The sequence below is a fragment of the Abramis brama genome (genome assembly GCF_963993115.1).
Source record: "Abramis brama genome assembly, chromosome: 17".
Lineage (NCBI taxonomy): Eukaryota > Metazoa > Chordata > Actinopteri > Cypriniformes > Leuciscidae > Abramis > Abramis brama.
The window spans coordinates 3,414,978-3,438,887 of NC_139979.1; the positions used below are offsets into that span (position 1 = coordinate 3,414,978).

At 35.7% G+C, this 23,910-nt stretch overlaps 1 protein-coding gene across 1 annotated transcript in view; it reads left to right on the plus strand.

Annotated features, from left to right (window-relative positions):
- The window catches only part of slc9a1a (solute carrier family 9 member A1a), a 46,213-nt gene extending 22,368 nt beyond the window's left edge, over positions 1-23,845 (plus strand). The window contains exons 3-12 of the mRNA XM_084088358.1: positions 2,744-2,994; positions 6,588-6,805; positions 8,758-8,960; positions 12,461-12,550; positions 14,065-14,135; positions 15,203-15,379; positions 16,294-16,408; positions 16,512-16,601; positions 16,873-16,954; positions 17,985-23,845. Of these exons, the coding sequence (XP_083944484.1) occupies positions 2,744-2,994; positions 6,588-6,805; positions 8,758-8,960; positions 12,461-12,550; positions 14,065-14,135; positions 15,203-15,379; positions 16,294-16,408; positions 16,512-16,601; positions 16,873-16,954; positions 17,985-18,289 (1,602 nt within the window). The 3' untranslated portion in view covers positions 18,290-23,845. The remainder of the gene's footprint in view (positions 1-2,743; positions 2,995-6,587; positions 6,806-8,757; positions 8,961-12,460; positions 12,551-14,064; positions 14,136-15,202; positions 15,380-16,293; positions 16,409-16,511; positions 16,602-16,872; positions 16,955-17,984) is intronic.
- Positions 23,846-23,910: the final 65 nt, after the last annotated feature.

Sequence of the window (23,910 nt, forward strand, 5' to 3'; positions counted from 1 at the left end):
CCTATTGGGGTTTTGTCGAGGGAACCAGGGTGATGCTAACAAAAATACGCCATCCCTGCACCAATCTATTAGGCACCCTCCTATCAGCTACTGTAAATGCATATCGGAATCCACTGCACACTTGTTCACTCTCACAGCTCAATTTATCAGGTGATCGAGCGCTTTTGAGAAGGCATCTTGTTTCCATTACCTCAACTGTTTTTCCTCAACGATTTGACCTCATGCTTTGAATGAGCTTCTGTCTCAAGTGGTCTATTGAACAAATGACACTTAGAAGGTGAAGTAGTCAAACATGATTTCAGGCGATTGTCCAGTTCTTCACATCTCAGCTGGGAAGCGGTTAACCAATGTTAATTGAAAGAATTACTGATACTATTGACTGTATTTCATAAGGAGTCTGATGCTGTGTAGCTCAGAAATGAAATTCTAAATGTGGATGTTTGCAGATATTCTTATGTTAAGCAAGAAGCCTGTACAATCACGGCAAAAGTACTAAACTAACTGACAACTATCGTACTAACTAACGGCTATCTATAACTAACTAAATGGGAGCACTTTACCGTAAGGTCAATAAATATAGTTAACTAACATTAAAGGGATCATGAACTGGCTTTAAAAAAAAAAAAAAATTGTTGTCTGAGGTCAACTTATGACGTTTGCTTGGTTTTTACATTCAAAAACATTAAAATGAATAATTAATAGGCTATTACCCTGGCTTTTAAACGCTTGGTTTTTATGGGCATGCCGCATTGAAGACTTGAAAGCAGGGCCGTAGCTAGAGGATTCGGGGCCCCCGAAAAAATATTGATGTGGGCCCCCACCACCCTCCACCAAGATCATATACTGTACAATAGATGAGCATGGAGGCCCACATATAACAGAAGAAGGTGATGTTGTTGTAAAACCTTTTAAAAGTTAAATTTATATAAAAATTACAACTAATAAAAAGAAATTGTTAAATAATAATGAAACCACTTTTAAAAAAGTAACAGCAAAATAATGTTTTTTTCCCCATCAGGGAAACAGTCTGTTATAATTCATAAATCAAAAAGTTAACATTTATAAATTGACAAGAATACAGTCAAATTTAAAAAATAAAGTCATTTATTGTCTTATTTTTTAATAGAGATAATATTATTAAATAAAGCTAAAATGTATTCATTCAAGTGCAGTGTGTATTCGTGTTTTATTGATGTAATAAATACATAATCAGCCGGCAGGTCAGGTGCATAATGCAATGCGCTGTGACTCGTGTCAATTTTTTAACTCTATTTACAATAGTGTAAAAAGACAGGAATTTTGACCAAGTAACCTAATCATTCGGTCGATTGCGGTGCGCACCGATAATGAAGAGTGACAGGACCCGGCAGGCTGTAGACGGTAGTTATCTTATTCCCAGCGAAATAACAATACAACCTGTCTTTAAGAACGTCTTGATCGACTGGGATACAACAACTCTCCTGGCCTCCCTCTCCTTCTTTTCATGGCGTTTCTGGTACACTGATTTATGTTTTCTTTTCCCCGACATTTTGTCAGTCAGTCAGTCTCCTGCTCTTCCACCAAGTTCATCATTAACTTCAGACACTGCCGCCTCAACTCTGATTGGTTCTGTTCACGAGCTGGGGCGGGACTTACAATTTTATTGGGTCCATCTGATGTTTGTCACTGACTGAATAATTAATAAATACTTTAGATCGGACTAAACCATTTATAGGGAGGTAAGAGAATATTTGGAAAAAATATTTAACCAAATTGCATGTTTTTGTGTTTTTCATTTAAATCTCAGGCATACAACTAATAGAAATATTAGAATTATTCATACAACAGGGGCCTATATAGTATAACTGCTGGATTTTGTGGGCCCCTATAATTGTCACCACCTTTCACCCCACTAGCAACGGCCCTGCTTGAAAGTAAACGCCCACTGCTATGATTGGATAACAGTTTTGCATATTATAATGAGTTTCACGTAGGGCTGTGCAATTAATTGAATTTCGATTTCGATTTCGATTTTGACTCCCAAAGATCACCAAAATACTACAATCGAGTAAAAACGATTATTTTGCCATGTTCTGTTTTGCAAGAACACTCTTATTTTGTCTTGTGTTCTGAATGACACGTGCACATCCGCCCCTCCCGAAGCCATAAACTCTCTCAGCTTGAATGTTTAAACTAATAGGCTAAGACTTAAAGTGAAAATAATCAACTTTAGTTACGATGCAATACTGGCCCGATTGTGCAAGTGACAATTCTGTCATGTCCCGACTCCTAAACGCGAGAGTGTAGTTTCGACGCTTGCCTTGTCCAACCCATTTTGAGAGAGAGAGAGAGAAAGAAGACACAGCACCGCTGAACACTCTCGTGGTTTATGAAATTGCGTCTTGGAGAAAGTTTTTAAATGACTGCTACTTCTGCGAAGTGATTTACTCCAACTCTGAGCGAAGACTTGTATGGACTGTATGGACTTATCTAACTCTGGGGGATACGGTGAATAAGCTAAAGTCCCAAAAAGTCGGCGTGTTCCTTTAACCAAGGTGTGGGAACCCTGTATATAGGCAATTAAAGACTTTATGGCTTATTAAGATAAACACCTGATTAGTCGACTAATCGCTTAAATGAACGTCTACTTGTCGGCTAGAAAGATCTTTAGTCGAGGGCAGCTCTACTACACTCACTCACCTGTGGTTCTGATGAATTGTGTTTATTTCTGATGCACACTTCCCGTTGTTCTTCTTCTCTGTAGGTGCTGTATCATCTGTTTGAGGAGTACCAGAGTGTGGGTACGATCACTGTCACTGATGTGTTCCTGGGTGTCGTGTGTTTCCTGGTGGTGTCGTTGGGTGGCATCGTGGTGGGCGCCATCTACGGCCTCCTGGCGGCCTTCACGTCACGGTTCACCTCGCACACCCGTGTCATCGAGCCCCTGTTTGTCTTCGTCTACAGCTACATGGCTTACCTGTCCGCGGAGGTGTTCCACCTGTCCGGCATCATGGCGTAAGAGACCACTTACTGTCTTCTGTAGAGCTGCTTTATTGTTGAATTGAGTTTTTCACAATTGATTAACTAACTTGAACTGTACTAAATTGAGCTGAATAATGACTAGGGATGCACTGATAGGATTTTACCACTATTTCGCTTGCTTATTTGAACTTTTATCGTTAAAATTGATTACTAGATAAAGATTAGCAAAGCTAATAGATTAGTGAAGTTCAAAAACGCATGCATTGAGGTATACAAGCTAGTTTATTGCTGTATCATCAAAACATGTGGATCCATTTAACATTCAGCAGCCCAACATTATAAGAGGCACAACGTAAGAAAAATAAAACAAAACATGACAACCTTCAGAGCTTATTTTTGCTATCAAACTATATTATGCTGACAAACTTTTGTTTAATTATCTTAACCAGAAAAAAAACATTGTATGCAACAGACAAACAACTACATACAGCTATAAATGATACATATATACAACTTAGTGCCTTCACGCAGTTAATTAATAAACAATTGGTTTGTTATATCTGCCTTTTCATGCTATATCTGAAATTTAAATTGATAAAAAATCAGCCTATAAATATCAGTGGCTGATACACCATAAATAGAGCTGAATTCATAATATAATTGAAGAATTTTGAGACATTTTTATTTGATATAACATGTACAGATTATTCATGCATAATGCATCAGGGATATGCATTAATTTTAATATTTCTTGTTGATTTAAGAGTTTAATTTCTTTAATATTTAAATTTAGTTATAAGCGTCGGGTGCCTTTTGCAGGAGACTGAATTGCATAAGAGCTTTTTCTGTTTCTGACTAAATGATAAAATCAATAAACAGGGCCCGATGAAACGGGTCAGAACTGGTATTTCTCCAATTTGAAAGCATCCAGTGATTTAACAGCTTGTCGCTGAAACTTGATGTATAGTCTAAAGGCGTTTGGATTCACTGTGTCTCCGAGGCTTGTAAGTAAAAGGCTGTCAGAGCTCGGTCAATACTCCGGTGCTGAAGACGGCTCTTGGTTATTATGACCTGGTGGATGATAAAAAGAGTCTGAGGCTCTGACAGGCCTGGAAACAGAGCAGTAATTCACAATGTGTCTCAAGGTTATCAAAACCGTTCCACCTATTACAACAAAACGATTTAAAATGGATAGTTTTGACTAGGGCTGGGCAGTATAGTTAATAATTATTTAACTGTTAAAATTTTTGGGGTCAGTAAGATTTTTTTTTTCTTTTTCGTTTGAAATAAATAAATACTTTTGTTCAGCAAGGATGCTTTAAACTCATAAAAATTGACAATAAAGTAATTTATAATGTTACTAAAAATTTCTGTTTCATATTAAATGCTGATTCATCAAACAGTCCTGATTTTCTTTTTTTTTTCTTTTTTTTAAGCACAGTTTCCACAGAAATATTAAGCTGCACATCTTTTTTCAAAATTGATAATAATTGTTTCTTGAGCAGCAGATCAGCCTATTGGAATGATCTCTGAAGGATCATGTGACACTGAAGAATGGAGTAATGATGCTGAAAGTCAGCTTTGCATCACAGACTTCTCTAATTTTCCGTTCTTGGCAAAAAAGTACTTGTGTGCTGTTGCCTCTCATTTGTGTTTAATGATCTATTACTCATCCGCCTTGAACAAGATTTTGGTGTTTCGGGGACAGCTTCGAAGTGGTTTAAAACCCATTACACTGACCGTTCTCAGTTTGTATCCATGGGTGGTTTCATGTCTGAGATTAGCTCTAGGTGTTCCCCAGGGCTCAGTGTTGGGCCCTCTGCTCTTTAGTATTTATTTGTCACTACTTGGTTATTTGTTGCGATCGCTCGCCCTCCATTATCACTTTTATGCTGATGATACGCCAATCTCAAAATCTGGTGAACGCCCTGACGTTGGTTTTTTCTCCGGCTGTATTTCTAAGCTAAAAACATGGATGAGTAATCATTTCTCAATGTTCTGAGTTATGGAACACCCTTTTAGAAGGAGTTTCTAAGATCTATGGGTGATCTTTCTCTTCAAACTCTGCCTTTTGAACTTCAGGAAGCCCAGACCTTTGAAATTTTTAAAGGTAGACTTTAGACATATTTTTTTTAACTAGCATTTGTTTGTTGATGTTACTTTTATTACTTGAGCTATGCATTGCTTATTTTGTGTACAGCGCTTTGAGAAGCTTTGTAAAAATAAAGTTTATTATTATTATGGATTTATGCATTTGCTTTGACATTACTAAAAAGGGTACTTTTCACCCCTTGTTTAAAAATGAAAATCAAAAATCAATGTCATTACAAAAAACATGAGGCATATAAGACATGAGGACACCACATAGCCTTGGTTGGCGTATTGCTCTTATTAAAAAGCACATTTCTTTCGTTTTTGAGCTGTGTAATCTCCTATTATGCAAAACATTACTCCTAAATGCACGCCTCAGTGCGGTCACAGGAAGTGTTGTCACAGTGAGTTTCCCTTTTAAAAGAGGAATAAATAGCAGACGAGGAGGAGCCGCCCCACTAGCACAGGACTTAAAATTATCAACCCTGATAATGTGATCCCAATCAGAGGTCAGGTCACATGACCCGGTTCACTTTAACTAACGTACCATAGCAGGTCATACATTTAACAGGTGGCGATAGTTAGTTATTGGATCACACCTCCATAATAATGTAGTTTTCATGTACACTTTCATATAAAACCGAGTCAGTTGTCATGACCCGTTGGTTGCCTGTAGGTGCAATTAGATTCTCACATGTCAAGCTAAATTAGGGTATTTGAGATGTTCACTTTCAAGGACGTATGCTAATGTATTTTGATGAATCATTGAAAATTATGCAAATTGCTGGTTGGGAGAGAATTTCAAGGTTCAACTGCCTGTAGGACTGGGCGATAAACTGGAAATATGACAGAAATATATGACTATTATACAGTAAAATGTACTTCAAAGTAGTAGTAGTAATAATAATAATAATAATAATACAATGTATTAAAAACATTCTATTTTATTATTATTATTTATATTATTATTAATACAATATATTAAAACATTATATTGTATTATCATTATTATTATCATTATTATTTTAAGGAATATAATACAATCCAAATATTTTTTCCATGTTTCAATTTATACAGTAAAGTTGTGCAACACTTTATTTGACAAAAATGTAAAATGCAATGTTTTGTTGTAAATTAATTCTTATTGTTGTTATTTCCAATTGCTGACATTTTAAAAGATTGGTTAAATTGTTAATTAAGTGATTTAATTGTAGGTTTTATGAATTTATTAGGGTTAGGGTTAGAAACATAACATTTCTGAACATTTTTAATTTTTCAAATTTGAGGCCCTAAAATAAAAAGTAGCTCACTCTGTAGAGTTTACAGAGTTATATTTACATTCATTCTCAAGGATGCATTTCATTCCCCATTAATGGTATGAAATGAATATTGTGATAAATATCAAAACTGAATGAAATGGGGAAAAATTAGTGTGATCATCTTTTCGGCCCTATCGCCCACTGTCCAAAATGCCTTTCAGGCTGTGCTGGTTTAACCGATCCGATCAGTAACTTTGGCGAATCTTCTGTTTCCAGGCTAATCGCATGTGGTGCCGTCACGCGTCCCTACGTGGAGGCCAACATATCCCATAAATCCCACACCACCATCAAGTACTTCTTGAAGATGTGGAGCAGCGTGAGCGACACGCTTATCTTTATCTTCTTGGGAGTGTCGACAGTGGCCGGGCAGCACGACTGGAACTGGACCTTCGTCATCATGACTGTCATTCTCTCACTGGTGGCTCGTGTTCTGGGTGAGTGCCTATATGCCACTATGGCTAGAGGTTTTCCAAAGTTACTAGACACTCAGCATTTTCACTGGTCACAGTTTTGACATCGATACCAGAAACTGCCATATATATGCCATATAAGCAGGCATATTAGGCTGCTGTCACTTTAAGACCTGTCGCATGGATCCATTATTCTGGTACACATGCGTTTTCTTTCTCAACTGTTTATGTTAACTTAAAACATGTGTTTTATGTGTAGACTGTGTTTACGTGAATACTAGCCAAGACTGGCATTTTGACATTATTTGTGTCTATTTGACTGTTTAAGGGCAATAAGAAATCAATTTAGTTCTTAGAGGCGGCTTTATGTGCGTACTCTTTGGGTGTGAGCATAAAATCTGTGGGAATGAGTCAAATTATGCGCAATACACGCAATCTCTGGGCGAAATTCAAGTCCTGTAACAGCAACTATATTCATGCGGAGCAAATGAAAGGAGTGAGTTAGGGGAGGCGGGTTTGTGTGTCACTCGCTGTCGGAGAGATTAGAGAGAGTAAGAACAGCTGTTATTCTGTATCTATTCTGCCGGAAAATCAGTATTGGAAGTGTTTAAGATATTTCAGTATCAAAAAATCTATATTTTGTGACAACAAAACATAGCACTTGGTTTATTATTTCAGATGCCTTTTTAAAAGACTACAATTGAAAAATGTATAAGCTATATTATATATAAATTTCAACCCGCTAAAAGTGGCTAGTAGGAGTGTCTGCATTACACACCACTGTTGAAATCCACCCGCATTTGGTGTGTTGGTGTGTGTTAATGTCAAGCCCCGGTTAGTGTGACCTCCTGAAATGGATTTAACAGCAATTATTCACTAGATTTCACCATATAGTGTAACTCACAGCTCATATGTAGTATGTCTTACACCAGTATCTGGGGTGTGCTTGTGATTGTGTGTTTGCGTCATGGGTTCAGTGAAGGTGCATCATCTTTAAAGGGTTAGTTCACCCAAAAATGAAAATTCTGTCAGTAATTACTCACCCTCATGTTGTTCCAACCGCGTAAGACCTTCGTTCATCTTCGGAACACAAATTAAGATATTTTTGATGAAATCTGAGTGCTGGATCACTCCTCCATAGGCTGCTAGGTGACCGAAACTTGCTGGCCTAGAAAAGTTATTAAGGAGATCATTAATATAGTCCAAGTGACTACAGTGGCTCAATCTTAAGTATATCAAGCGACGAGAATACTTTTTGTGTGCAAAAACAAACAAAAATAACGACTTTATTCCACTATTCATTTCCTTCTCTCTGGGCCTCTAGTTGGTTCACGTAGTGTTTTTGCGCTGCGCGTCTGTGTTACACGTCACCACGTAGGCTCACAATTGGCCGACGCTGGTCATGTGTGTGATGCGTGGTGACGTGTAACACAGACGCGCAGCGCAAAAACACTACGTGAACCAACTAGAGGCCCAGAGAGAAGGAAATGAATAGTGGAATAAAGTCGTTATTTTTGTTTGTTTTTGCGCACAAAAAGTATTCTCGTCGCTTGATATACTTAAGATTGAGCCACTGTAGTCACTTGGACTATATTAACGATCTCTTTAATAACTTTTCTGGGCCAGCAAGTTTCGGTCACCTAGCAGCCTATGGAGGAGTGATCCAGCACTCAGATTTCATCAAAAATATCTTAATTTGTGTTCCGAAGATGAACGAAGGTCTTACGTGGTTGGAACAACATGAGGGTGAGTAATTACTGACAGAATTTTCATTTTTGGGTGAACTAACCCTTTAAGTAGTTCTGAACTAATTTTAATAAACTACTTTGATTTTAATTAATGTTATTACCACTTTTCTAATTATTACTGTTTGCCTAATTAAAGAAACAGTTCTGTATTTGATTTATGCCCTAAGGATGTGAATGTTGGCACACTTTTTAGTGCTTGTTTAATTAAACGTTTTGCTTCATTCATAGGTGTAATCGGCTTGACCTTCGTGATCAACAAGTTCCGTATTGTGAAACTCACCACTAAGGACCAGTTTATTGTAGCTTACGGTGGACTGAGAGGAGCGATCGCCTTCTCCCTGGTCTACCTGCTCAACTCTGATCAGTTCCCCAGGAGAAACATGTTCCTCACTGCTATCATCACTGTCATCTTCTTCACTGTATTTGTGCAGGTCAGTGTCCAGCAGTACGAACTCTGCTCTTCTTCCAGTACATAAAGCATATTGGTATGTTTTTGATATGGGATATGGCATTGGCTCACACAGCATCAGCACACATTATTTATATACATATATGCATATACACGCATACATACATACATACATTACATACATACACACACATACATACATACACATGCATACATACATGCATACATACATGCATACATACATACATAAACACACACATACATACACATACATACATACATACATGCATACATACATACATACATACATACATATATACACGCATACATACACATGCATACATACACATGCATACATACACACACACACACACACATACATACACACATACATATATACATACATACATACATATATACACGCATACATACACATACATACATACATGCATGCATACATACACACACACACACACACACACACACACACACACACATACACACATACATATATACATACATACATGCATACACACATACATACATACATACATGCATACACACATACATACATACATACATACACACACACACACACACACACACATACACATACATACATACATACATACATACATACATACATACACACACACACACACACACACACACACACACATATACACACACATACATACATACATACATACATATATATTCTGCAGAATTAAAAAAAAAAAAACCTTAATCATGACTATGGTTCTGTAGATGTAATCATTCATCTTCTCACAGTATTACATTATTTTTTCTGTGCATTACACACACACACACACACACACACATATATATATATATATATACAGAATCCTAAATTTGACTGATTAGGCAAAAATTTGTGGCATTCTGCGGAATGAATTTGAAATGGTAATCAGAAATCTGAAATGGTAATCAGTGAAATTCTAGCAAAATTATGAATGTTTGAATTAGTTAAAAAAAATTATACATTGAATATGTGGAATTTTATTTAAAGCTGCAGTCGGCAAGTCTGGCAGATTGAGTGGACTTAGCCAAAATTTTGAATGTTTACAACTCTCATGCCCCTCCCCCACTACCAACGAGCACCCGCCCATCGTCAGTGCATGTGTACCTGATTTTCTGTGAACGCGCGCGTCTCTTCAGCATCGATCATCACCATGGACTCGGAGGTAGGCTGCCCTGGCTAATCTATCCATAGATAGCAATAACAGAGGAATTGGAAGCTTGTTAGTAGATTTTCTCTCCGCCATCACGCTTCCTACAATCTTCAGGCGAACTTCAGGCGTGTCGTGTGCATGTGATATTGTAATGTGCGCGTCTGCGTGAGGGAGGGGGGATCTGTGGCGTGTGCACGAACTGTGATTGACAGTCAGATCTCACACCCCCCTGCGCTGATTGGACCCGATGAGACGGGAGCGGTGGATTTTTGCAAAACAAATAACACGCTCCAGGTGGAGTTAGAAGCTCGGGTTTTTTTCTAAAACCAATTTATTTATGTTGTTCTGTCGGATTATAGTGTCGATTTCACTGAATATGATCAAAAAAAAGTTGCCGACGGCAGCTTTAATTTAAGAACCTGTCCGTTGGTTAACACACAGACAAAATTGACTTGTTTATTGAACAGCCTTTCGCTCCATTGGGTTTTATTGAGCGGTGGATTATCGAACGGTCTCGTATCTTTATTTGCTTTTTGTGGTTTCACCACTTTTCCTCCTCAGCTGACGCTCTTAGGGAGCTTCGGGAGCCCTGATGGCCTGAGATATGCATGAGCTGCTGAAAATGGCAGTGGTGAAAGTAACCCTCTTCCTTTATGTTTTGAATGATTCATATCGTAACACGAGTCTTTCTGCTTTAGTGGAAGCAGTGCTGTGAAAGAGCAGGACCGGCGTAGACTCTGTGTACAGCACACGTGTGTGTGTGTGTGTGTGGTAGATTGCTGATAGGGGCTGATGTATTGGAGTTGTTTTAGTGTATCTTGAGGGTTTTAGTGTCAATGCATCATCATGGTTAAAGAAGCAAACAGCTTCTCAGGTCTAATCTTCTGTTGAGTGTTTGTGTGATACAGTAAATCCCTTACGTTTTAATGCGTCATCAAGAGACAGAGCCGGGTGTTTGGTTTCTCTGTACCAATGGTGATTTACTTTGGAGAATTCTTGGAAGGTTTCAGGAAGTTTCTCTCCTTTTGTTGAGGCTCCTGGAAGAATGTTTCTTTTCTAGTCTTTGTTCTGGTGTTGAAATCAAGTAGTATCAGGTTTAAAAGGTTCTGTTCTTAAACAAGGACATAAGGCATGGTATCAGTTTGCAAGGTTTGTGTTGCCCTGCCCAACATAAAATTCTGTGTTTTATGTTTGTGAAAATCGGTGTTGTGATGTGTGGTCTTTCTGTAGTCGGGTGTCAGATATACATTGACCCCAACAAGTATTTTATATAAATAATCCAAATATAAAATTGAGGCCTTTTTTAAAATTAAAGACAAAACTTTCTTAATAAAAGAACTTGTTAATGCAGTATTATTTTTTTCATTATGATTTCATGTTATAATTTTTTTAATGCATTTTATTTTAGTTATTTTTTACTTTATCTTAATGCAATGCAATGCAGTGAATTAAATACACTTTTAGGTATGCCTATTTGGGGCCACTGCCCATTATTTTATCTCATTTTATTTTATTTTATTTTATTTTATTTTATTTTATTTTATTTTATTTTATTTATTTATTTCATATTTTTTATTTTATTTTTGCAATGCATTGCAGATGTCTATTGCAGTAGCTTTCATGCAACTTTAGGTGCACCATTTGGAGCCACTGCCTTTTGGGCACAGATCTGTGTTTCTGTTTTGCTTGACAGCTATTTTATTATTTTATTTTATTTTATGCAGTGACTTTCATACAATTTTACGAGCAAATTTAGTGGCATTGCACATGGCTGTCGATCTGTTGTTTTTCTCACTGTCTGCACAGAGTCTGTGCTGTTCACAGGAAGTGGAAGGTGAGAGACTGATGTGACAGTGCGTTTGCTATTGCTGCATGCGGTGTAGCCTGATATCTGCCAGCATCTGACCTTGAGGAAAACCCCTCAAATGCAATGTAGTGAACGCTGCAGTCAGAGTCACAGTCCCAGCCCTCTGTCCTCAGCGTGATTGCTCAGCATAGTTTGAAAAATCTTGCTATGGACAAGTGAGGACATGCTATGAGTTACAGCTCAGTGTTGAAGGACAGGAGATCCCGCCCACTGTGTGGAAACACAACTGTTTCCTAGTCATGACTTGCAGTTCCTTCAGTGGTCAGGAGGGTTTACATTTTTTCCCATCAGAATTGGAACAAGAATTTTTAAATCCCTTTATATATATATTAGACACGCACACACACACACACACACAGGTTGCACTGCAAAGACTGATGAATGGAGCTGTATCGATTGCATTTAAATTGGACCGTCTGTAAGCATGCATCAATTTCCCCTCCTCTCTCTTTGTGTTTTCAGGGTATGACCATTCGACCTCTGGTGGACCTCCTGGCAGTGAAGAAGAAACAGGAAACAAAGCGATCTATCAATGAGGAGATTCACACACAGGTTCGAGTTTACCCCCATCTGTGATTCACCAATATTTTATGCCGTCTCAATATTCTGCCAGTCCCGAACATATTCAAACAACTCTGTTCTTAGTCAATTATAATAATTGACTTATTTTGTTGACTTGTTTGGGTTTGTGGAACATCCAGTACTACTACTGAAGGTGTGTGAGCGCCACCTGCTGGTTGTGTGCTGATAAAGTCACAGTTTCACACAGAAATGCAGCTTGATATTTTTTAGAATGACAGGAATCAGAAGATTTTAAGACCAAGGGACCAGATGAATCTCAAGAAATCAGTCCAGAATATTTCCAGGTCATATAAAAAATAAAATAAAAAAATGCATAAAGAAAATAAAGCCAATTTTTTTTGCATTGTGACATTATGTTCATGAGATTCTTTTTACCATTAAGCAGAAGTAAAAAAAATATTAATGCAAATGCAACAAATGCATTCTCGTTATAATTTATGCTGGTTCAAAAAGTAAATTGAAGTAAAAATCGACTGTAAAACAGTCATGGTAAATGTATTCATGAGAATCTAAAGAGAAACGGTATTAAGAATTATATACATAGTTAATATTCTCAACTGTGATAATAATCAGAAATGTTTCTTTAGCAGCAAATCATCATATTAGAATGAATGATTCCTGAAGGATCATGTGACACTGAAGACTGGAGTAATGATGCTGAAAATTCAGCTTTGATCACAGGAATATTTTACATTTTACAATATATTGCAACAGAAACCAGTTCATTTAAATTGTAGTAATATTTTACAATATTACTGTTTTTACTGTATTTTTGATCAAATAAGTGCATATATATATATATATATATATATATATATATATATATATATATATATATATATAATATATGAATGAAGAGTTCAGATGCAAAAGCCTCTAAGTGCCATCTGGAATTTTCTTCTAGAATGATCATTTTTATCAAGCTTGTATATTTAAGGTCAGTAATTTCACTTAAATGGCAATGAAAATTACCTGTTAATTGCCATTTAAGTGAAATTACTTAACTTAATATACAAGCTTGATAAAAATGATCATTCTAGAAGAAAATTCCAGATGGCACTTAGAGGCTTTTGCATCTGAACTCTTCATATATAAAGTTAAATATGAACTTGAATGTTTACAGAGTCTCCATCCTCATGAGTTTAATGTGAATATTCTGCAGAAAGAGCAGGTTGCTGTTTGTACGCCAGACATGAGCTTGGATCCACTCCACAAAACTCAGTACAGAACATTTTGCCCACAAATTGGCATTATTCACCACTCATAAAACTGATTGTTGCTATGGAAACACCCATTTGCATGGGCGTCTCATCATCGTTAATGCTTTAAGTGATTGGCAGAAACCTCTCTGCTGTCCACTTTATTGCTCATTGTCAACATCATAGTCAGCTGTAGCTTCTGTTAGATATTTAACTGATAATCTCAGCGTTATTGCCGGATATTGTCGTTTATGTTTACTTAATAGCGTGTACATTTGTCTTTAGTTTTTGGACCATCTGCTAACTGGCATTGAGGATATCTGCGGACATTATGGACATCATCACTGGAAAGACAAGTACGTATAAAACTCAAAGTCAAATTTGGTGATTTTAAGTGATTATTTGAATTCTAAATGAAATCATAATGACTCCTACATCTAGTATTTGGTGAAGAATTTAGATATGACATGTATTTGAATGGCTAACATCAGTGATGTTTAGCCATTAAAATCAGACATGTTTTTAGTATATTTGGTCTTTTAATGCTTATATACTGTGCTGTTGTTGCTGCTGAAGAGAAAGTGAGTTTTAGGATAAAATTTGGGATCAGAGAAGAAGCACAAATAGTTTGATCCATTTTATTCACACACACACACACACACACACACACACACATATATATATATATATATATATATATATACGTGACCCTGGATCACAAAACCAGTCACAAGTCGCACAGGTATATTTGTGGCAATAGCCAACAATACATTGTATGGGTCAAAATTATCGATTTTTTACTTTTATGCTAAAAATCATTAGGATATTAAGTGAAGATCATGTTCCATGAAGATATTTTGTAAATTTCCGACCGTTAATATATAAAATATTTATTTTTGTGAGTGAATGCAGCACAATCGCCAACATAAATGAACAACTTTAAAGGAGATTTTCTCAGTGTTTTGATTTTTTTTGCACTCTCAGATTCCAGATTTTCAAATAGTTGTAACTTGGCCAAATATTGTCCTATCCTAACAAACCATACATCAATGGAAAGCTTATTTATTCAGTTTTTACTTACAGTTTTTATTATGATGTATACATCTCAATTTAAAAAAATTGACCCATGTGACTGGTTTTGTGGGTTTTGTGTCCAGGGTCAACATATATGAATAAAATGGATCAAACTATTTGTGCTTCTCCTTCTCTGAAAAATATATCTCAACAAATATATATTATTTTTTATAAGTATTTGAAGGTGTGTGTGCCCGTCTCTACCACATTGATTTCAGACACAGTTTCAGTGTTCAGTGCCACTAATGATGCTGGAGGCAGGGGTTTGTTATCTGGACTTCTGCAGAAAAATAAAAATAACCCTCCAGCGATCATATCAAAAGCATCACCTTTTCCTTCTCATTTCCAGACTGAACCGGTTCAATAAGAAGTACATAAAGAAGTGCCTGATAGCGGGTGAGCGCTCCAAAGAACCTCAGCTGATCGCCTTCTACCACAAGATGGAGATGAAGCAGGCCATCGAGCTGGTGGAGAGTGGAGGAGGATCCAAGCTGCCTTCTGCCATGCCCTCCACCGTCTCCATGCAGTGAGTGCACACCTCGCCTGCATCACGACTGTGTAGAATTGTGTAGAATGCATATAGAAAGTGTGGAATCTGCATTGAATTTAAAGAATGATTCTAGCATGTTTGGAGAATGTGTATTGAATGCATGGAATATTGTAGTAGAACGTGTGGAATTTTTGGAATGTGAATGAATATTAAGAGAATGTGTTGAATGCATGCAAAATATGTAATGGATTGTGTAAAATGCATATAAAGCATTGCACAGAAAAAGTTTTTAGAATGCATATAGAACATAGAATGTAAGGAATCTGAAAGGAATTGATATAATGAATGGAGAATGTGTGGAATTATATTCAGGGAAAAAAAGTGGATATTTGTTTTTAATGTCCCTACAAGTTTAATTTAAACCATCAATATATGAGGAAAATAGTTTCTATTTTTTAAATATTTTAAATATGAGGGAAGAACAAAACACTAAACTTAGTTGATGTTTTTAGCTGACAAAATTATTTGGCAAAAAAAAAAAGGCAAACTACAGGTTTTATTTTACTATGCAAAAACAAAAAGCATATATTGACTACAACATAATCAGTTGCCACTGTAGTATTCATTGGTTCTTTCTTTTCTTTTTTTTTCATGCGTTCATCTTTTTTTTATATCGTATGACAGCCTGGCCAAAAATTATATAACCAAAAATTATAATTGCGTTATCACAAATAAAACAATTACCTCCAAGCAATACTCTGCAATATGCTTACAAAATCTTTAATAATATTCAGATAAAGGGTGAAGATGTCTATTTTCCTAGGCCAGATCTCACTTTTGGCCACTACTGTAAATAGAACATAAGGAGTTCATGGAATGTTTATATATTTTAATATATTTTATATATTTTTTTTATTCTAGGATAATGAGTTTTTCTCTTTGTTTTCCAGGAACATCCAGCCTAAGAAGATTCCTCAAGACCGAGCTCTGCCACAGCTCTCCAAGTCCCGTGAGGAAGAGATCCGGAAGATCCTGCGCACAAACCTGCAGAGGACCCGCCAGAGAGTGAGTCAGCACTTCACTTCAGACTCTCAAACCAGGCTTCTTTTGGTTTCATTCGCTCGTGAGAGACATTCAGATCAAGCTAGATTGTCTTCTGCTTTTTCAGCTGCGCTCATACAACAGACACACGCTGGTGGCTGATCCGTACGAGGACGGCTGGAACGACCTCATCAAACGCAAGAAGATGATAGAGAAGGTTTGACATTAACGATTGATTGATTCATCATTGGATATGAAAAAATGATCAATATTAGCTGATTAGATAAGTTGTGTCGTTTCCAACGGCCTTATTCATTCAATTTCAGCAATTTTGTGCATCTCAATTAATTGTTATACTCTATTATATATGTATATTGTCATTATATAAGTTACTGGTCACCAAAACTCATCTCAGTTACACATAAAGGCCACTGATAGCTGGAGTGTGTGCTTTATTAATCATAATCATAATAGAATGTTTCTTTCAGATATCAATGATGAACAATCACCTCACTGTTCCAGCTCTGCCTCCGGATTCCCCGACCATTACTCGAGCTCGACTGGCTTCAGGTGAGCGCACGGTTTCTCTGCTGGATCACAGATATATGACTTTAGGATCCTGTTGTGTCACTGAAATCTGTCTCTGCAGCGCCAGGTCTTTCCTTTCAGTGAATGTGCCGTTGATCACTCAGGTTTCAGTTGTTGCACAGCGCCCCCTATCGATTCAGCAGATTTAATCATATGCATAACTCTCCATGTTCAACACAATCAAGCCATATTCCTTACAAACATCTACCAAGTTATTGTTACAATACAATTGTGGTAAATTGATATTAACCACCATTGTCATCATCATAACAGAAATCAAACAACATGGCAAAAAGAATCTGAAAGCTTCATACATTATTTGAAGGAGATACTATAGTGAATTACTGTGGTTTACAGTAGTAAAAATAACTATAGTACTTTGGCATAAGCTATAGTAACAATGGATAGAATCAAGAAATGCATCATATTGCAGTAATCAGAGATCCATCTTGAATCCCTTATTACAGTAAATTATTTATTTTTATTAGTAAATTGCATAAGTTAACTGTTTCCACTGTAACAAATAATTTTTAATCAGTATTTCTTATTTTCCAGTAAAAACACTTATTTTAATGCAATTAAATAAGCACAATTTAGTAATATGAGACTTTATTTTTTTAGAATGTTAATTGATAAATATTGAAAAAAAAATTTTTTTTCTTGTTTCAAACATAAAATTTATAACATTTTGTTAGATTTTTGCTTCCAACACACACACAAAAAAATATATAGATATTTATAATCCATATCCAATTCTATAATTAATTATACTTATGCTTTTTAAGTTTAAGTTAAAACTGTGCTATTTTACTATTATATTAATATTAATATATTTAAATACTATATTAATACATTTAAATTTTCTTTTACATTTGAGTACTTTTGTTATGTTTTGTATATTTTTAAATATACTTTTAATTATCTTTTTTATTTCAGTTTGTTAGAACACTGGAGTAAAATACTGATTAAGAATGAGGTTTAGTGTGATAGATTTCCCTCTTCTCTGAAACAGACCCTCAAGCGTGGGGCATCAAAGCTGGCACAGAGAGCATCCCCACCATTAAAGTGGACCTGGCCTCACCGCAGACCCCGGATCCGGTCAACATGCGGGGCGAGTTCGGCAGCAAAGCAAGCCAGCCGAAGGAGAGCAAGGAGGAGGGTGGCCTGGTGATGAAAGCACCCTCTCCTGGGAAGGAGAGGAAGGACAAAATGGCGTACGAGGATGATGATAAGGAGCCGCAGCGACTCGTGCGCTGTCTGAGCGATCCGGGGCCCGCCGCCGATGAGGAAGACGAGGACGAACCCTTCCTCCCCTGAGAGAGCAGAACGAGCTCTTCGACTGGATCTGCTGGAACATGGAGGACAGATTTATATTCTATAGGAAGAGAGAAGAAACGTCAGGAAAACCAAACTGTTGATGAACCAAAATAAAGAAAATGAAAGGGAGCGATCAAAAATAGCCATTTTATTTTTTTCGCTTGTCATTGTTCTTTTTATTTTAATCCCAAAGGCTTGTTCACACCAAGCACGATATTTAAAACGATATTACGAAAACATTAAAGATATAGTTTTAAAAATCATTCTAAATTTAAAAGGATAGCAGAGTCCACACAACATAGATAACAATAACAACATCGGTAGAATCACTTTCAGAACGATTTTAATGAACGATTAAAACATTGACCAGTTAGCCAATCAGAATCCACCAGACTTTAAAGAGCTGGAGTGTTTATAGTTGCAGACTATAAACGACAGAACGTTATTGTGCATTGGTGTGGACGATAATATAGTCAGGCATGTGATCAGCTGAAGACAAAAGAGAAGGAACACCCAAACCCCCCGCGCGCAATTATTATTATAATGAAAAAAGATATTTTATTGAATTATTACATACTATAATACGTATTGTAAAATGTAAATAGAGTATTTAATAATAATAATATATTGCGTTTTAATAATACATGTCATATAATATTTGGAATTGTTGTTGTTATTAACAAAAACAATAATCATTTTTATTTTACTGTAAAATTACAGTACTAACATTTATGGTTGCCTTAATTTCTTTGCTTTCAAACATAATTGAACTTTTATTTTGGTGGAAAACTTGACAACAACAGATTTATAAACTATTCGGGAAGATGGTTGGCGAGCGTTGCGTTCCCAAATGCAGATTATAAGCGTCTCACACACAACAAGAGCACATGCAGAGTAGCATTTACACTGAATCGAAACTGAACATGAACTGAGTTTTACTCTGAAACATGCCAGACTATACTGTATATAATCACAACTGTAGCGGTTTGATGATCGCACTAAGCCATATAACATTCTCATAACCATGCATTGTCAGAATTCATAAAGTCACCGGGCAACAGGCGAGTTAAAGCGCTTCAATGTCGATTTTGACTCTCGTTTGGCCCTGGCTAACATGCTAATAGTCTGCACAAGCAATCCGTGCATAAAATAAATGTATTCAAAAATGTAACATTTTACAATTTATTTAGTAATTAAGGCCAGAAATATCCCATCCCTGTATAGTTATAGCTATCGTTATAGTAATTGTTGTTGGTGTGAATGGGCCTTAACTCCCTTAATGATGCGATTCAAATGTTTTAATCCCAACTAGCGATGAGTGACAACAGTGAAATCTCATTGGTCCATGAGCACATGGCTTATTATTGCTGGTCACATCACGCCTGGTTTGAACTCGCTTTCACTGTGGAATTATAATATTCTGCACGAGGGAACAGATCTATGCATTACCAAACGCTCGCACTGTTCAGTCTCACTCTATATTCAGGTAAAACGCTTCCTTTGTCATTTTCTTGTTCGTTATGTTTTGTGTTCGTTCACATAAATTGGCTTTATTTGTTTTTATCACTAGTTGTTTTACCTCTCGAGGAATTTGACTCGTTTATCAGGAGCAATAATATGAAACTTTCTTATATTTATCAGTCAGATGGTGCATATTTACTCTGGCTAATTATTTTGTCGACGCGCTAACCACACGTGAAGACCAATGAAGTCGCGCTTTATTTGCATAACAAACCTGAGAACTAACTAGAGACTCGTGGAGATCGCACAGAGATTCGCATTTGTAAAGGCTTGATTTTACACCAAAAAGTTGCATGACCAAATTGATTGGTTGTGATCATGTATACTGTTTTGTTTTCGTTGCTTATACTTTATTAATAACAAAGATACTTTTAATTTAATAATCTTATTTCCTTTAAATGCACTCAAAGCGCTTTTGTGACCAGTCTTGACCGCTCTGAAAAAGATCTGGACCATCGTATTCACAAACCTTGATTTAAAGGAAGAGTTCGTGCAAAAGTGACAATATATTCCAAGTGTTCTGAAATTGAGAATACAAGTCTTAATTATGAAATTAAAAAGTAGAAATTATGACATACTAAGTCATAAGTGTGAGATAAAAGTGGATTTAAAAAAAAAAAATCTAAATTACGAGATAAAAAGTCATAATTATGACAAGTCAAAATTGTCAAAAAGTAAAAACTGACACACTAACTCATTATGAGATAAAAAAAGATAAAGTTATGATGTACTAAGTCATTATTGTAAGATGAAGTAAAAATTATGAGATAAAGTGTTGACAAATATGAAAAAAAATTGAAATTATGAGATAAATGTGGAAATTGACAAACAGTCAAAGTTATGACGAACTAAGCCATAATTGTGTCAAAATTATGATATAAAAAGTCATAATTATGTGATAGTGGAAATTACAATAAAATGTCAAAGAATTAAGTCAAAATTATGAGATAAAGTCATAATTATGAGATAAAAAAGGCAAAATTACGACACTCTAAGCCACAATTATGAAATAAAAAGTGGAAATTGACGAAGTCAGAGTTATGATGTACTAAGCCATAATTGTGAGTCAAAATTATATAAAAAGTCATAATTATGTGATAAAGTGGAAATTACAACAAAAGGTCAAAGTATTAAGTCATAATTGTGAGATAAAAAGTTTAATTTATGAGATTGTCATAATTAAGATATAAAGTGGAAATGAACGAAAAATAATCTAAGTTATGACGTACTAAGTCATAATTGTGAGGTAGTCGAAATTGAGATTTACAAAAAAGTAATGACACAAAAAGTTGATTGAATGTCATAAATGCGTCTTTTAATGTTGTAATTATGACTTTTGTCAGAATTTCACATTTTTTAATTAATTATTCATATAGCTAGTCATAATTATGATTTACCAAAAGGCTTCGTAAATGAAAACATATTTCTAATGTTTGCGTGAATTAGTTGGACACTTTCCCGAAACTCTTCCCCCATAGCTCAGCCTTCACACACTCTCTCTCTCTCACACACACACACACACACACACACACATTCCTGCCGGTGGTTAATGCTGGTTCGTGTTGCAGTGTGATTGTTTCCTGAAAGAACTGCACAGAGTCCGGGCTCTTCTAAAACCTGTATGTTGAATTATTCCCTTTAAAATCTTTTGCACGACCAGAATGAAAACACTCCTCCGCAACCGGAGCAGATCCGGCTCTGAAGGTGCATTGCATATTTTAAAAAAGAATAAATAATATATCAAATTCAGAGACTCTTTTGCATGCACAAATAGTAGATTAGCCTTATTTTAATCTAGATGTGGTGAAATCATATCTATATATTTTATGTGAACTCTAAAGGTCCATAGATGTCTATATTCTGCTTGGAAGAATTACAATGCTAACTGAACAGTTATTGTGTGAGCTTGTTTTGCCTTTGAACGGAGAGGCTGTCCTCTCTTCTGCCTTTCTTCAGTTTCATGCACTTGTCTGAAAGGTGTGTGTGCTTCACCCTGTTGTGCTTCACGAATGTTTCACATGCGAACGGAAGACGGCGTTCCCGGACTTGATGTACAGCGTGAACTGCGACTGCAGTATTCACACCAATGACCAGCTCCAGTAAAGAGGAGAGGGGGAACATTTAAACGAATTAATGAAAATTCTGTCATTATTTACTCAGCCTAAAGCTGCATGCTTTTATTTTCCAGAGGAGCATGTTTTTGTTTATACAATAGTAATTGAATTATTAGTTGAAGTTTTATTATAGTTAATATTTTAAATACGTTTTTATCTTTCCGTTTTCAAGTTTTAGTAATTTTGTAATTTTTACTTTTTTTTTTTTTTTTGTCTTTATAGTTTTTATTAATTTCTATTTTAGTTTTAGTTATTTTAGTGCATCAAGTTATATTGCTTAAAAATGAAAAAGAAAATGTTTATTTTAAGAAACCTTTTAATGTTTTTAGCTAACTTTGTTTGAACAACATGAGGGTGATTAAATAATGGCATAATTTACATTTTTGAGTGAAATATTTGTTTAAACTTAATTGTCTTTGACATGAAGCTGAATGCCAATGATGAGTTTGTTTTAATGGTATTCTGTGTATTCACCATAAAGCCTTTTTATATGATGTTCGGTTCACTATGGTTTACTTTTGCTTTGCCTTATTTTGCTTTCTGGTTTCATTTTATTACGGTTTTATCATGAAGCACACGGACGATTCTGTGAGTTTACATTATTTTGTCTTTTTTTTGTGCATGCTGTAACTTTAAACTGCTGCTCATGTTCGTGTGATCATGCAGATTCAGATAATTTTATGATTTGTAATCATTTCCGCGTTCAGGTGGTTTGATCATTCGTGGTCTTTTGTCTCTTCACTGATGCTTATCGCTTGACTCCAGACACTTTAATGTCCTGCGCTCACTTTAATGTTATTTGTGACTCCGGGAAGCGACTCGAATGCGGACTAACTAATGTAAAAAGACTAAAGAAACCTGTTGATCTCTGATCATACATGAAGCCACTTCCACATGATTTTAAATGACCAGTCAATGTCTTATCTCATTTCGTTTGGTGGCGATGAAATGACAGTAATCTTCATCTTTTGCTTCTGTTTCAGGGTTTATTCTTGAGGTTGTTGTATCGATCCTCATGAATATTTGACTGAAGGACTGTAACATGCTTACTGTTCTTAAACTCTAAATGAAATGACTTTATAAAAAAAAACATTTCATGAAATGTGCATGAATTATGTGCTGTTATTATTTTACCAAAAGACACCAAATATGAACAATTGAACATTTGTGCTGAGAAGATCTTGATATAATCGTGAGCTTTCATCTTCATAACTTCATAACTTCTGTTTCTAAACGCAGATGAAGCCTACAGTCTTTCCTCATTAAATTTAAAAGGCTGTTTGAAGCACTTTATCATGAACAGAATCTTTCAAACATAAATACAGCAATAATTAAGCCATTCATTTAATAACTTACTACGGTAAACGCATAGGCTTTACCTCTCTTTGTGGTGTAAAGGTCATGTAATATTAAAGGCTTAAAGGTTTTATATGGATTTTAATGATGATTTTCTGCACATTGAGTAAGTTGAACTTAATCAACTTTAGTTCAACTTAATGCATTTGTTTAAATGTAGCTCAAATCAATTGTGTGCAACCACATACGATAAAAAAAATTGATTAAATTCAACGAATCATTTTTTTTCAGTGTGATGTGGTCAAAATGTCACCATAACATCAGCTGCGTTTGTCTGTGTTATTAATCTGCTGTCGTATAATCTATTAATGTAATTCATTGTCGTTTGATAATGTGCATCATCATGTATTTGCAACAAAATGTTTATTTTAAATACAAGAAAAAAATATATCACAATATAAGATTTGAGATATCATCTGCAAATGTCAAAGCCAAGAGTGTACACTAGAAGGATTCACTGTATTTGTCAAGTCGCCTATACAGCTTCAGAGTTTTGCTATTGCATTCTGGGAACATTTATGGTCATCAAAGATACACAAATAAAGTTTTAATTTGCTAAAAAGCATCAGTTTTCTCTTTCATTTAAATGCAGCGTCAGAAATCGTACTCTCTAGTCTAGAGTAACTTATT